Source organism: Liolophura sinensis, chromosome 7 (assembly GCF_032854445.1).
Source record: "Liolophura sinensis isolate JHLJ2023 chromosome 7, CUHK_Ljap_v2, whole genome shotgun sequence".
NCBI lineage: Eukaryota > Metazoa > Mollusca > Polyplacophora > Chitonida > Chitonidae > Liolophura > Liolophura sinensis.
In genome coordinates this window covers 48160110-48172312 of record NC_088301.1, presented here as the reverse complement: position 1 = coordinate 48172312, position 12203 = coordinate 48160110, and the positions used below count along the sequence as shown (strand labels likewise).

Sequence of the window (12203 nt, the reverse complement as noted above, 5' to 3'; positions counted from 1 at the left end):
AAATAAAGTTGCCGTTCCATCATTTTTGTTTGTAGCATACTAATCTCAGTGATGAATTAATGATATACACAAATGCCCATGTTATTATTTGTCATTAGTTTTACCGGATATCAAGATGTTGATTCTTTCATGTGTATATGTGTAATGTCACACTATGCACACTTGTTTGTTATGGCTGCGCTTAATGAATTATTAAATATATAAATGATTAACCTCCCTTCTTCGTGAAGATGAATGGCGGATATAAACATGTATTACTCCAGGCACTCAAAAAAGACAAGGTAAGTTGTACGCAAACAGGCGATTGTCGTACGTCCAAGGCATAGCTTAAAGTCATGGAATAATCCTTCTTTGAAATTTACAGCCATCGCTATTCATCCCACGATATACTTCACATAGTCCCTATATATTGTTAATACTTTCCCTGGTCTGTGTTTTCTAAGACTTCAAACCTAGCCTATGAAGTATACACAGCTAACAACAGCTCGTGTCCTCGTCACGACTCACAGCGCCCTCGTCCTGTGGAAGTTTGAGTGTTGTTCTCCCATTGAATTGTCTCCTCGCCCTTGCTTGTGCTGATTAGGCACGGATGGAAAGGTCAAATGCGCGTCATGAATATTAACTGTTTTATGACAGGCGCGCTGTGCGTACACAGTATAGGTTAACTGTTGCTCTCGCAGATGATAAGTTTCTCAGCCGAATGCGGTAAAATAACTAGAGAGTGAGTCATAACAGCCTCCAGGCTCTGGGACCAATACAAACCAGATTAGTCCCAGGACTGGAAGGAAATGAACAGCATAAAGACCGCGAATTAAATTTCTTATAAAATATTCTTCTCTTCTGGTTTTATTTACATACAAAATAAAATCTATAATGTCGATATAATTTATACAAACATTTACAAAGGCAACAAGAGGTAAATTTTTATGATGGATTATGGAGCCGAGGCACCACATATAACACAACGGTACCCAAAGTAACAAACAGGCTATTGAAAAGGCTTAACAATATGAATGAAGATTACTTGTTCAAGGCGAATACTAGAGTAGGACATCACTTGATACTTAACAGTCAAAACACTTTCTTTCCACGCATGCGCAGTTACTCTACTCACTTCATGCACACTTCGTACCACCAATCATCATTAACAATTTCAACCATCCTGTAACAATCTATTTTGTTTCTGTCAGAACAGACGCTGATTCTCTTCACTCCAACCATAAACCCTTTTATCAAATCTCTCTTGTGACTTTCAGTCAGCTTAAAGTTCCCGACATAAGCTCTGTCAAAATTCTTTGTAAAATTTGCTTATCAAGGAAAAAGATTCCAAACAACATTTATCCCTCAATTACTTCTTGTATGTGATACAGATTCAATCAAATCTGTTCACTTTTGACAATGTCCACCTTTGGCATATTCTGTATGATAAATGCTCATTTTTTTTTCAATTATTATGTATACGTTATTATAGTATAACATACTTTTCGCTATTTTGTAGCTGAATATCAGGGCTTTGATATTAAATTATATAGACAAAATTTTCATAATTTTCAGTTACAGGAGATGCCTTCATTTCTTCGAGACAAATTTAATAGAAGGCTAATTTCTAGAAAGAAATGACTCCACAAATTTGAGTCTATATATGAAAAAAGGGTAAAGATTATCTCTTTAGTTATGCGTTTAGTCATTTAAAAAGAGCACTATTTATGCCCTTTCTCTTGTGAACAATGTTAATAAACAGTCGTGTTCTCAGCCTGGTTATTACTGTATATAGTCCATACAAACACTGCCCATTCTCGTCAGATTTTAGCACCCTGGCATATGTCTGGTATAATGTCTCTAAACAGTGCGACCAAAAAAATTTGGTACGTGAAACCGCAGTCAGAACGTCTTCTAAAACTGTGTCAGGCAGTAAAGCAACACCCGCTCTCCCTGAATAAAGTTCACATCCACTTGGTTCGTATCCAGGCCACCATACTCTTAGCACAACAGTATAGCCACTGACTCCTCATACGCACACATCTCTCACACGTTAAGCTGACCCCTAAAACCACGTGGTCCACGTTCCCATGGCGACGACGGAAATCTAGCACTTGATCGCCGCGGTCCAAATGTCAAAGCCTAAGCCCACCGTCTGCGGCTTCTGCTTCACCATGCCCCGTGGGGCCGACCAATTCAAGCCGCCTGATATGTTCTTGATCCTTCTTACGTTTCTTATGTAGAAACACGTTCGTGTAGCTAGCTGGCTCTTCGCGGCTCCTTGAGCCCAGAGCTCTCTTTTGGTGAAGAGGATAGGGAGTATGCCCCTGCCTCAAGTGATTACCTCCACTCCGTGTGGAAGTCGGCACCCTGATCACGCTGGCCTCACCTCCATTGTGTAATTCGGAGAGTTCTCCTTGCTGTCACTCAGAAGCACATCTTTGTTTACGCCACAAGTGCACACAATGTTATCCTGACAAGTACATTTCTCCTCCGTTTGACCCAGTGCTCTCTCAAAGTCCAAGAGCTGACCCATAAAGTTAAAATTTGGTGAAATATTTGGCTTGCAGCGTTTAACAAAGTCGTAAGCCTCGTTGAGGCTCATGTGTTCCCTTTGCATGAGGTAGGCCACTGTCACGGTTACGGAGCGACTGATTCCTGCCAGGCAATGCACTAGCACACCACAGTTGTTCATGCGCGCCTCATCTAAAACAGAAAAAGGGAGAGCAATGCAAATCAGACACAGCAGGCCAAACACAATCAATCTCACAGTGCAGGTGCTCGACAAATAAACAACAACATCTATATAGACCATATATACATTTAAAAAGGTGGACGTATATAATAGTTCATTAAAAATGGTAACTGCGTCAAAAACAAAACTCAATAACGGATCGATGGCAACACCAGTTCCGGGTTCATCTTCGGCAGATAAAACGAACACACCTTACATCTAACTCACGGAAATAGCTACGTAGGCAATATTTACATCCTTCTGAAAAGCATTATAGGTAGAACACACTTTGATCTAATCGATGCTGGATTCGACAGACATGATAAAAATTAGCTTTAAATCATGGGTTACATGTACCTTAGTGTGGAATATGAACCAAGAGAATTTATGTCACGATTTTTGGGGGTCAGCAAACACTGACATGTTCCGTGGAGCACACTGAATCAATATCTCACACGTTATTTCTTGTCTGAAATTACACAACAGTTCTCCACCTTTTTCACACAAGGTACAAAACATAAATGTGATGAAATATCTATCTCAATTATAGATAACGTCAACAAATCATAGTACACAGTGGAAAAACAATGGGGTGTTCTCTATCTCGCAGTTACAAAAATCATTAAAACAAGTGTTTCGTGCAATTATTACTGCACAGTAAACAGCACTGTACAACTACGTTCTGGTTTATGATCAATACACTAAACCACGTTGGTGTCTTGAGTCCTTGAGATTTAGGTCAGTGTGGTTTTATGGGGTATGTTTTCCGTGCAATCAAGGGTGCATGCATTGATTATATACCGACATGGTTTCTTCACAGTTGCACATGAAATGGTGTGTGCAATATGAAATCATAACAGGTGTTATATGTTCATAAGGATTTCAGACACATGCATTTTAAGGCAATTAAGCAAAGACATGCATGGAAGAAGGAAACCTACAAGTCAGCTTGTGTATCAATACAAATTTATCCCTTTTGAGACACCCGAGAGATTTGTTATCAAAGCAGTATTGAATAAATGATTCCCTTCATGGTTAATCAAAACTGAAAATTAAAGTTCTTTTCTCATTTCTCATTTTCCTACTTTATTCCAATTAACCTTTCAGTTTCAGCAAGGCCATGTTCTGAAATTCAAGCAATGCAACATTGCAAAGCACTGCTTATAAGTCTCACTGGTCACATGAACATGACATAAGTCTTACTTGGAGTAATTATACAATTAAGTGTATTTGTCCTAAACTAATGTTGTCTGGCATATGTCTCAGTAGAGCTAGCCATGTTTAGGAAGGTGGCGGCGCCCAGGCCTCAATTAAATTTATTCTCGCGCTTGCTCACATACGGGTAAAGCCTGGCGGCAACAGGGTACTGTTACTCGTGGATTAGATCAGGCGGCGGAAAACGGTGATTAAGGCTGAAGTTTTTTCATTCCGTCCAATTAGAGAACATTGCTTCCTCTGTGCTGACGAAATCCGAGGAAACGCTACTGAAGAGAGTCCCAGTGAAAGGTTAAACGCCCAGCTCTTCTTGATTACCTTTTCCGCTCCTCCGATTTCAGTATTTGACCCAAATTTGTGTGTATATACCCTGTTTTCAATGGGTTTTCGTTAATACTGTTATGACAGTACCTTAACATGGACGACCAAACTCAGAAAACTGTTGAGGTTTTACTGCATGGCTGACACCATTGCTACTAAACTATAGTTCCAAGAGAAAAAGTACTAACTACAACAAAATCTGCACGAAGACTTTCAAAAACTTTTTTAGCCCCCCCGGCATTCGTTTCCGGTCAACGATGGTGTAGAAACTGTTGCCGCCAGCTGGACAGGAAGCGATTTCTACGGGTACTTACTGAGATAACACATGCTGCTCGGATACCATACCAAGCTTCAGTTTTAGCGTGCTTGATAAACTGAACATCCGGTGGAATGGAAAACCCATCAAGTAAGCATGGGAAAGACGCGAGGAGACTAGCTATGAATGAAATAATATAGGTCAAGGATAGGTCCAGGCTGGAATTCAAAACTACCACTCCACACGGCTATCTGCACTTATTGGTGATACGGCAGATGCTGTTAAGATTTTCTGCTTGTTTAGTTTGGCTGCAAACCAAGTGTCATACCTATCGGCCTATACAGAGTTCGTGGAAAACATATTGCAATGGGCTGAAAACCCCTCTTTTGTGTGCTTGAGAAAAGAACGCATTCAGGACAGGAAATCCTTTGTCAGTCGCCAAAATGAGTATCTTAATTTGAGACTTACAAAATACGTTTAAGAAATAAAACATTTCTTACAATGTGTAGGCAGCCATGTTTGGCTTTTCATAACACCTACCATATAATGTAAGTGTCTTGTATGTAATTAGATAAATTTAGTACAGTATTTTTTCGTCAGCAATGCATAATTTACTACAGTTGCACAAATTACATATCCCCCCGTTAGGTTCTATAATAACGGTTCCGCGATTAGACTGTATACGGGTACCGATAGGTGTGTTGAAAATCATGGATCATACAGCAATTAGAACACTGCTAAAGGTTAAAATGATTATCTTCACCCGTGGATTAATCCTAACTAGGACGTTGCCATGTATGCTGGTAAGCCGTTTAACCGGGGAAAGTAAATTGTTGGGAAGTATCTGGGCCAAATATTATAATTTCTCTGGCAGCTCGGGTTCTCTGCGATCTATCGGGTTAGGAGGCCAGGGTCTGGCGCGCATTCGTTCCCCAGTAGTATGGCGGCCTGAAGCATTGCGTGTATACAGTGTAACTCCGTTCAGTATACATGCGATCTGTGCCGCCCGATCGATAATTTGCTGCTCAACAAATAGGTCAGGCCACCAGTCTCAGCAACCTACAGAAGGCCCACGCTGACTGGGGACAATAAATGAATATCAAATCTCGATTTCAGGTCATGGCCTGTGATTTTTAACACGTTACTAGCGCGCACTTCAAAGGCTAAGTTCTTTCAGCTCAATGGCAAATCAGCGATATAGCACGGTACGCATTCCAACGCTAAAGACCGCAAGATGAATACACAGCTTATGTTTATGAAGTAGACTAGGACAGATGTGTTCTGATAAGGCTTTATAAGCTGACTTGAATAATTCACGACATTAATTCTGTGATTTGAAGATAAACAGTAAACCAGGTAGCTTCACCAGCTCCAGTTAAATACACAATTAGTGCCTTCCATCCAGTCATAATGAACGAGAGGTTGTATGAGTTAGTCGCCGTCTTCGCTTTACAATTCCATTTCGCTGGAGGCAATCTCGATGTACTGTACACTGACAGTACAAACGTGTAGGTGGTTATACCAGTCAAACCAGAATACAACTCTAGTCAGGTTGTTTTTCAAGTGTCTGCTTAAGACGACAGTGCAGCTATGTAGACGCACGCTCACACACACACACATATATATCTATATATAGCTTTCGTCTATATTGCCTTCAATTAATTTATTTATTTGATTGGTGTTTTGTGCGGTACTCAAGAATATTTCACTTTTACGACAGCGGCCAGCATTATGGTGGGTGGAAACCACGCAGAACCCAGGGGAAACCCACGACCATCTGCAAGTTGCTGACGGACCTTCCCACATACGGCCGGAGAGGAAGCCAGCATGAGCTGGTCTTGAACTCACAGCGATCGCATTGGTGAGAGGCTTCTGGGTCACCGACTGAGCCACCTAGGACCCCCTAATGCCTTCAAAGAACCTCAGCTAGATAACGAAAAACAACTAAAAACATTTTAAGCTGACGTCAATGCTGTGAACTCTGCGGTCATCATTTTGTCCTGTAATGGTTTTCACAGTCGTATTAAACTGAAACTTGGTATATACATCTTCACAATAAGAAGTTACAACGAGTTCTGTGTTGTTTTGTCCATTTTAGACCAATTCACAATTTTGTACTAATTATAATCTGGATGTTACACACATATAATACTATATGTAAAACTACGTTACGGGCTGACAGTGCTGTAATTTCAACACGTCTATTATTCTGACAGCTCACACTGGTAAAGGACATGTCTTTTACATATACTAAGTTATGAGCTCTACAGTTACATACTACGCTTACATGTAAATTAACAGTGCACAGCAAATGTGTGTTTCCTGAGTTGTGTACAGATTCATGCTTTTTGTTACATACAAGTACGCAGTACGAATCTCAGTTACATCCTTGTACAACCTACAGCTCCTATAGTACAGACACATACTGGGTGTTGTTCATATGTTTGACTGAGGATCCTGCTTGTGTACGTGCTAAAACAGCACAGAAAGACCTTCGTAACATCCATGCTGTGAAGCTCACCCACTGACTCGGTAAAAAGTCATACAAAACTGAGAAGAGCATGTTATGAGACCTAGATATGTAAGAGTGCACAGGTGAATGTATGGGGGGGCATAATGTCAGTACATGATCTTCCATCTATGTCTTAAGTGTATAGACATCATGTCTTAGCTGCAAACTACATCATCACCAACAGAAGTAAGAAATCTCTGCCCTACCTCAGAGATATGCACAATCTATGTATTAAAATACACAGAACATTCAAATGAATGGAATATAAATAATGACATGACCTAAATGAGATGTAAATGGTATGAATATTCATAGTTTTGTAGTGAAGCCATAGCTGCTCTGAGCCAATCATCAATACACTCTCTGGTCACATGGCCGCAGTTGAAAACAAATCGAATTTAGAATAAAAATAAAAGTGTAAGATTTAAGTAAGAAATTCTTTCTAGAAAAGTAATCGGAATGTATCTATCCTTCAAATATCATAGTTTCAATGTCATGTAATACTCTAAACTTTAGCAATCGGCATTTCACTTATTCAGCTCCATGTTCTTCAAGACCTCCTGTTCCTTGTAAGGAACCCAGGCGCTTGAAACTTTGAATGTGCCCTATTCAATCTGTCTTCATTCAATACATAACACATTGTGAATTATAACTTTACCATCTTGGTTTAAATCCCTTGTTATGATATGTCTCCAAGTGGGGAAACAGCATAGTACTCTGACAAATATCAACGATATCATGTCATTAAGCTGGATCACATAACTTGATATATCCTACTTTCATATCCCTCAATATCACCCGTGATTCATCAACCTGTAGGCAGGTTAACACTACTTAATACCGCCTAGTTCGCCCATCTACAGTGTGTGTTACACTGAAACATGTGGCTTGAGAATATATCCTGCTGGAATTCTTATTCAGAAATAAGCAGAGCTAAACTTCTTTTAGTGGCATTTAGAGCAGGAACTGCTCTAACATGTTATAAAACTTCTTGGTTTATAAACACAACATTTGTAGCTCCAGCTGTTATATTTAAGCCCAATATTACGATAATGTCATTCGCTTGATAATGAGGCTAGTATCCACATTGGAAAGTCATATTAATAAACCAAGAAGCTGTATATCCATAAGGAACATCTTGTAAGCTGAGCAAAGATAGACATAGCATATAGTAATGACTCTTTTAAAACATATATAATACAACAAGAAAGGATGCTCTGATCTTTCACTGAGCCAGTTAATAATACTCACCGATAAATGCTATAGCCTTTGGGAAAAAGATGCTCAGATTTTGAGACCAATGATCACTTATAGGAATCTGCATGTATTTAAACGACCTGTCCTTTTCAAACAAATTTGGCACATTTGGGGTGACGTTGAGAATGTATCTGATGCCATATTTTTTAAGTTGAGAACTGTCAGCTGAGTTTCTGGCATTTCCTAGATAAAGATTTGGCAAAACTTCCACTGGGAATGGAGAGAGGTGTGGTGGGGTTGAACTTCCACTAGGCCTTCCCTCTGAATATTCAGAGCTCTCATCTGCTATTTTCAAATTACACAATCCAAGGATTTCTGAGTCTGGTTCGTCTTGCTTGGCGCAACACTCAGGGAACCTCTCTTCAAACGTCGAGAATCCACCTAAGAGGAAAGAGAAGACACGGCTCAGCAAACATGCAATATTACACAAGCCATGGAAATCTACTGATGTTTATATACACAGGACATTTTATATACAGTGAACATCACCCAAGTTCTAAACAAAGCACCCCCTGATCGATTATGTGTTCATTTAGAAATCATTGCCGTGCACTAAAAAAAAATTACACGAAAACAGAACGGTTAGCTTCGATGACAAGAATGTTTTGGACCAGTGGTAACACATATATATAATTCCCTATAAAAGTAGTACCCTAATACGTAAAGTTAACTTTGCTCATCGCGAGATAACTTATACGCTCTGTGGACGGCAATGAACCAGTGACGCGTAGCCATTCAAACACTTGCCATTCAATACCCCCCCCCCCCCCCTTGCCTTCAATTTTTCCTCCCGTCAGCGCTTGCCTCCCCTCCCCTCTCCAGTCAATGGGTAGACCATGTGGGTCAGGGCTCACAGGTGTGATCGTCAACACATTTGGCTGCATGCCAAATCTGTCCCCATTAACAGGAAACCGGAGATTTATTTGACGGTCAAGAGGCGAAGGGTTGAGGATAGGAGAGAAGGGAGCAAACATGGCTGTTTCCTGTCTAAGTGTCCCCATAACCAACGACATTAAATAACAAATTTAATGACACATACTGACATGTTCTAGCCGAACCCATAACCCAGTCAATTCGTGACAACCTTACCTACACCCAGGCATACCACAGGACATGAGAAATGTAAAATAAGCATACGGCTATAAACTTACCCAAGAGAAATTTAACCCTACATCCGTCGTCTTTCAGCTTCTTGACGAGCAAGCTAAGCACACCGCTAGGGTTAGCGTTAAGGTCTGTGCTGCACTCGTCGTATAAAACTAACAAATGTGTTTTGTGGTTCTTGTTGAACTTCTCCTTCGCCTCATTGTTTTGAATAACACATGATATATTCAGGGTACCTTTCTTTAGCCTCTTAAGCATAAGGCTAGGCAATGTGACGTTCACAGCCCCGACAATGTGGGACTTTGAATAGTCCCCACAAGAACGACAGTCCAAAAGAAGAAGGCGCTCCTTAGCACAAAGGTCCCCATGTAAAGTTTCTGGTCGATACATCTCACTCATGGTTGATAAAATGCTCCCTAGGCAAGGCATCGGACGGAGATGGGTATACGAGACTCAAGGGAACAAACACCGTTTCTAACAGCTAAACCTGGCAGACCGTCTCCCAGCCACTTGTGGATCAACGACGAACAGCTCTGTCTTATCGCTCGCCTTCTCTATTTCTCTCTCAATGGCTTTAACAGTTAACGGTATAGTGAACAGAGGGCGAGAGGACAGGCGGCGCAAGGCCTGGATTAAACCTCCCCAGAGTTTCAACTGCACATTTATCTCGCCATTCTGTACTGTCTTCGAGTATACACAAGGATCACTGGTATCGTGGAATAGTTCTAGTTTCTTAACACAGCACAGTTATCCTTGAAGACCGCGAGCAGTTTGTATCTGTAAATTCCTAATATTATGGCAGTGTCTCTAGCCTTTCAGAGCAGGCGCCAACTAGCCTTATATACTTCGACTTGATTGATGTGAAACGAAACTAGGTTTAGCCAATGAAAATCGCTAGCGTAACGATGACGTCGTTAGGCTCCACCTAGATGTGTGAATGATTAATCCATATATGGATGTAGGCCTTCAATGATTGAGCTTTTGCCAATGATGACATGTGACCTAGTTACCTTAAATACTAACCAATCGACACTGGTCCAGCACTACTCCTTACACACTTAATAAAGCTCCACTCAATGAAACGTCACATTTCTGAAAGACGGGAGCGACAATACAAAATGATATCGATAGAACAGGAGATTTTCTGTTCAGATTACTGTGTTAACAGTTTATAAACATAGCATTATAAACATGGACCCAATGAATGAGTACTATATGGTTATTTGATTCAGATTCGACACAAGAAAAGCTGTTTAAAGTCATTGAAACTAGTTATTACGTGGACCGTGGGACAAGACCTATACCCAACCTAAAATTCCTGTATTAGAGGAATTTACCGTAAAAAGTCAAAGAACCTGAACTTTTTTTTAAACAACAAACCTGTTTGCCTGTTATATGATAATTTCTCAAGGCATACCTCTGAAGTAAACTACAACGGTGAACAAATTTGCTATGATGTAAACAAAACGGACTGAGACTGAAATTTATATTACCGGTACGTAAATTTATGAGACAAGCAATAGTTCAGCTCCAAATTTTAATATTCGTAAATGTGTATCTATATTCATGTAGAGAGAGAGAGAGAGAGAGAGAGAGAGAGAGAGAGAGAGAGAGAGAGAAACTTAGGTCTTGTTACAAAGTACAACAAAAATAATCAACTGTAAGTTTGTATCCGCAATAACATTTGAATACCACAATTTCAAGATGAACTTCCACATACAATACATTATGCACATAATGTACATGAAGATCTGTATCGAGAAAAATCATCATGCTCGTCAGCTATATTAATAGTTTATCAAAAAATCTTCATGTAAGCTGATTTACAAATTTTTATACACATTACGAGGATAATTAATTCGCAGAAAGTTTACAGATCAGTTTTCTCACGGATGCTGGAAACAATGAGGCAGGACGAGATTGACGTTTGTAGTTTGAGCGAACACCTATTTAACAGTTAAAAGGATCTTTGGTATGGGAAGGGCATTTGGGTTTCAGGGGTGCGGTTTCAAGGTTATGATGGTTAATTTATGAAGAGAAAACCCTCCCGTAAACTGTTTACAAAACGTACAGAGTAATATCCAAGCCTACAGCAGTGGAAATAGTACGTCACTGCATGGGCATGAATGAGGTGTTTTCACGCACGTCATATAGTATTGAAGGCTATATACATTCCGATATGCTCTGTTCATTTAATATGTTGTCAGTCATACGTTTATGTTTATCTGCTTGTAGCTCAACGGTTTGAGTAGGCGCGTTTCAACCGGTAGGACGAGAATCCAGTCTCAGTTGGGTCACGCAAGCAGAAAAAAAGAAGAAAAAAGAGAACGGAAGTAGCTACTTCCGCCCTTGGCTGTAATGAAAACATGTCCCACACACTCAAGAAACCGTGCGCACTGGAAAGACATTAGCGCTATGCTCGATCCATTCATTCATTTAATCATTATTTACGGCTAATAAAAACCGTTCAAAGTTTCGGTACTTTCACAAATAACCATGTTCGAAACTTTACGAGTATTTAAAATGTACTATTTCTTCATTAATTATTTACCGGTACTTAGTTTCTGTGTATATATGTACTCAAAAAAATCTCTTGATGATCTGCTGGCTTTAAGCAACCTAGGATGATCATGCGGGTTTATGAGGATACAGGAAACTATGGGTAGAATCCAGAGTAAATCCCCATCCTCCTCCAGGCACCAGTCCTACCGGGCAGCCCATCAGATGATTACAGAATTTTGTGACCTGCATGGTCAAGGGCGTTGCAACCTTTGGCCAAAGACGCGAATCCCGTCGGTCATACACTAAACTGTCTTGATACTGAC

General features: G+C 40.1%; 1 protein-coding gene across 1 annotated transcript; it reads right to left on the bottom strand.

Moving 5' to 3' along the window:
- Nucleotides 1–811: 811 nt before the first annotated feature.
- Nucleotides 812–10179, bottom strand: LOC135470403 (dual specificity protein phosphatase 6-like). Its single transcript, XM_064749324.1, has 3 exons — nt 9426–10179; nt 8269–8655; nt 812–2685 (listed from the first exon to the last, which is right to left on the bottom strand). Exons 1-3 carry the CDS (start codon nt 9805–9807, stop codon nt 2354–2356), a joined length of 1101 nt encoding a protein of 366 aa, XP_064605394.1. The 5' UTR covers nt 9808–10179; the 3' UTR covers nt 812–2353.
- Between the last annotated feature and the right edge of the window lie 2024 nt (nt 10180–12203).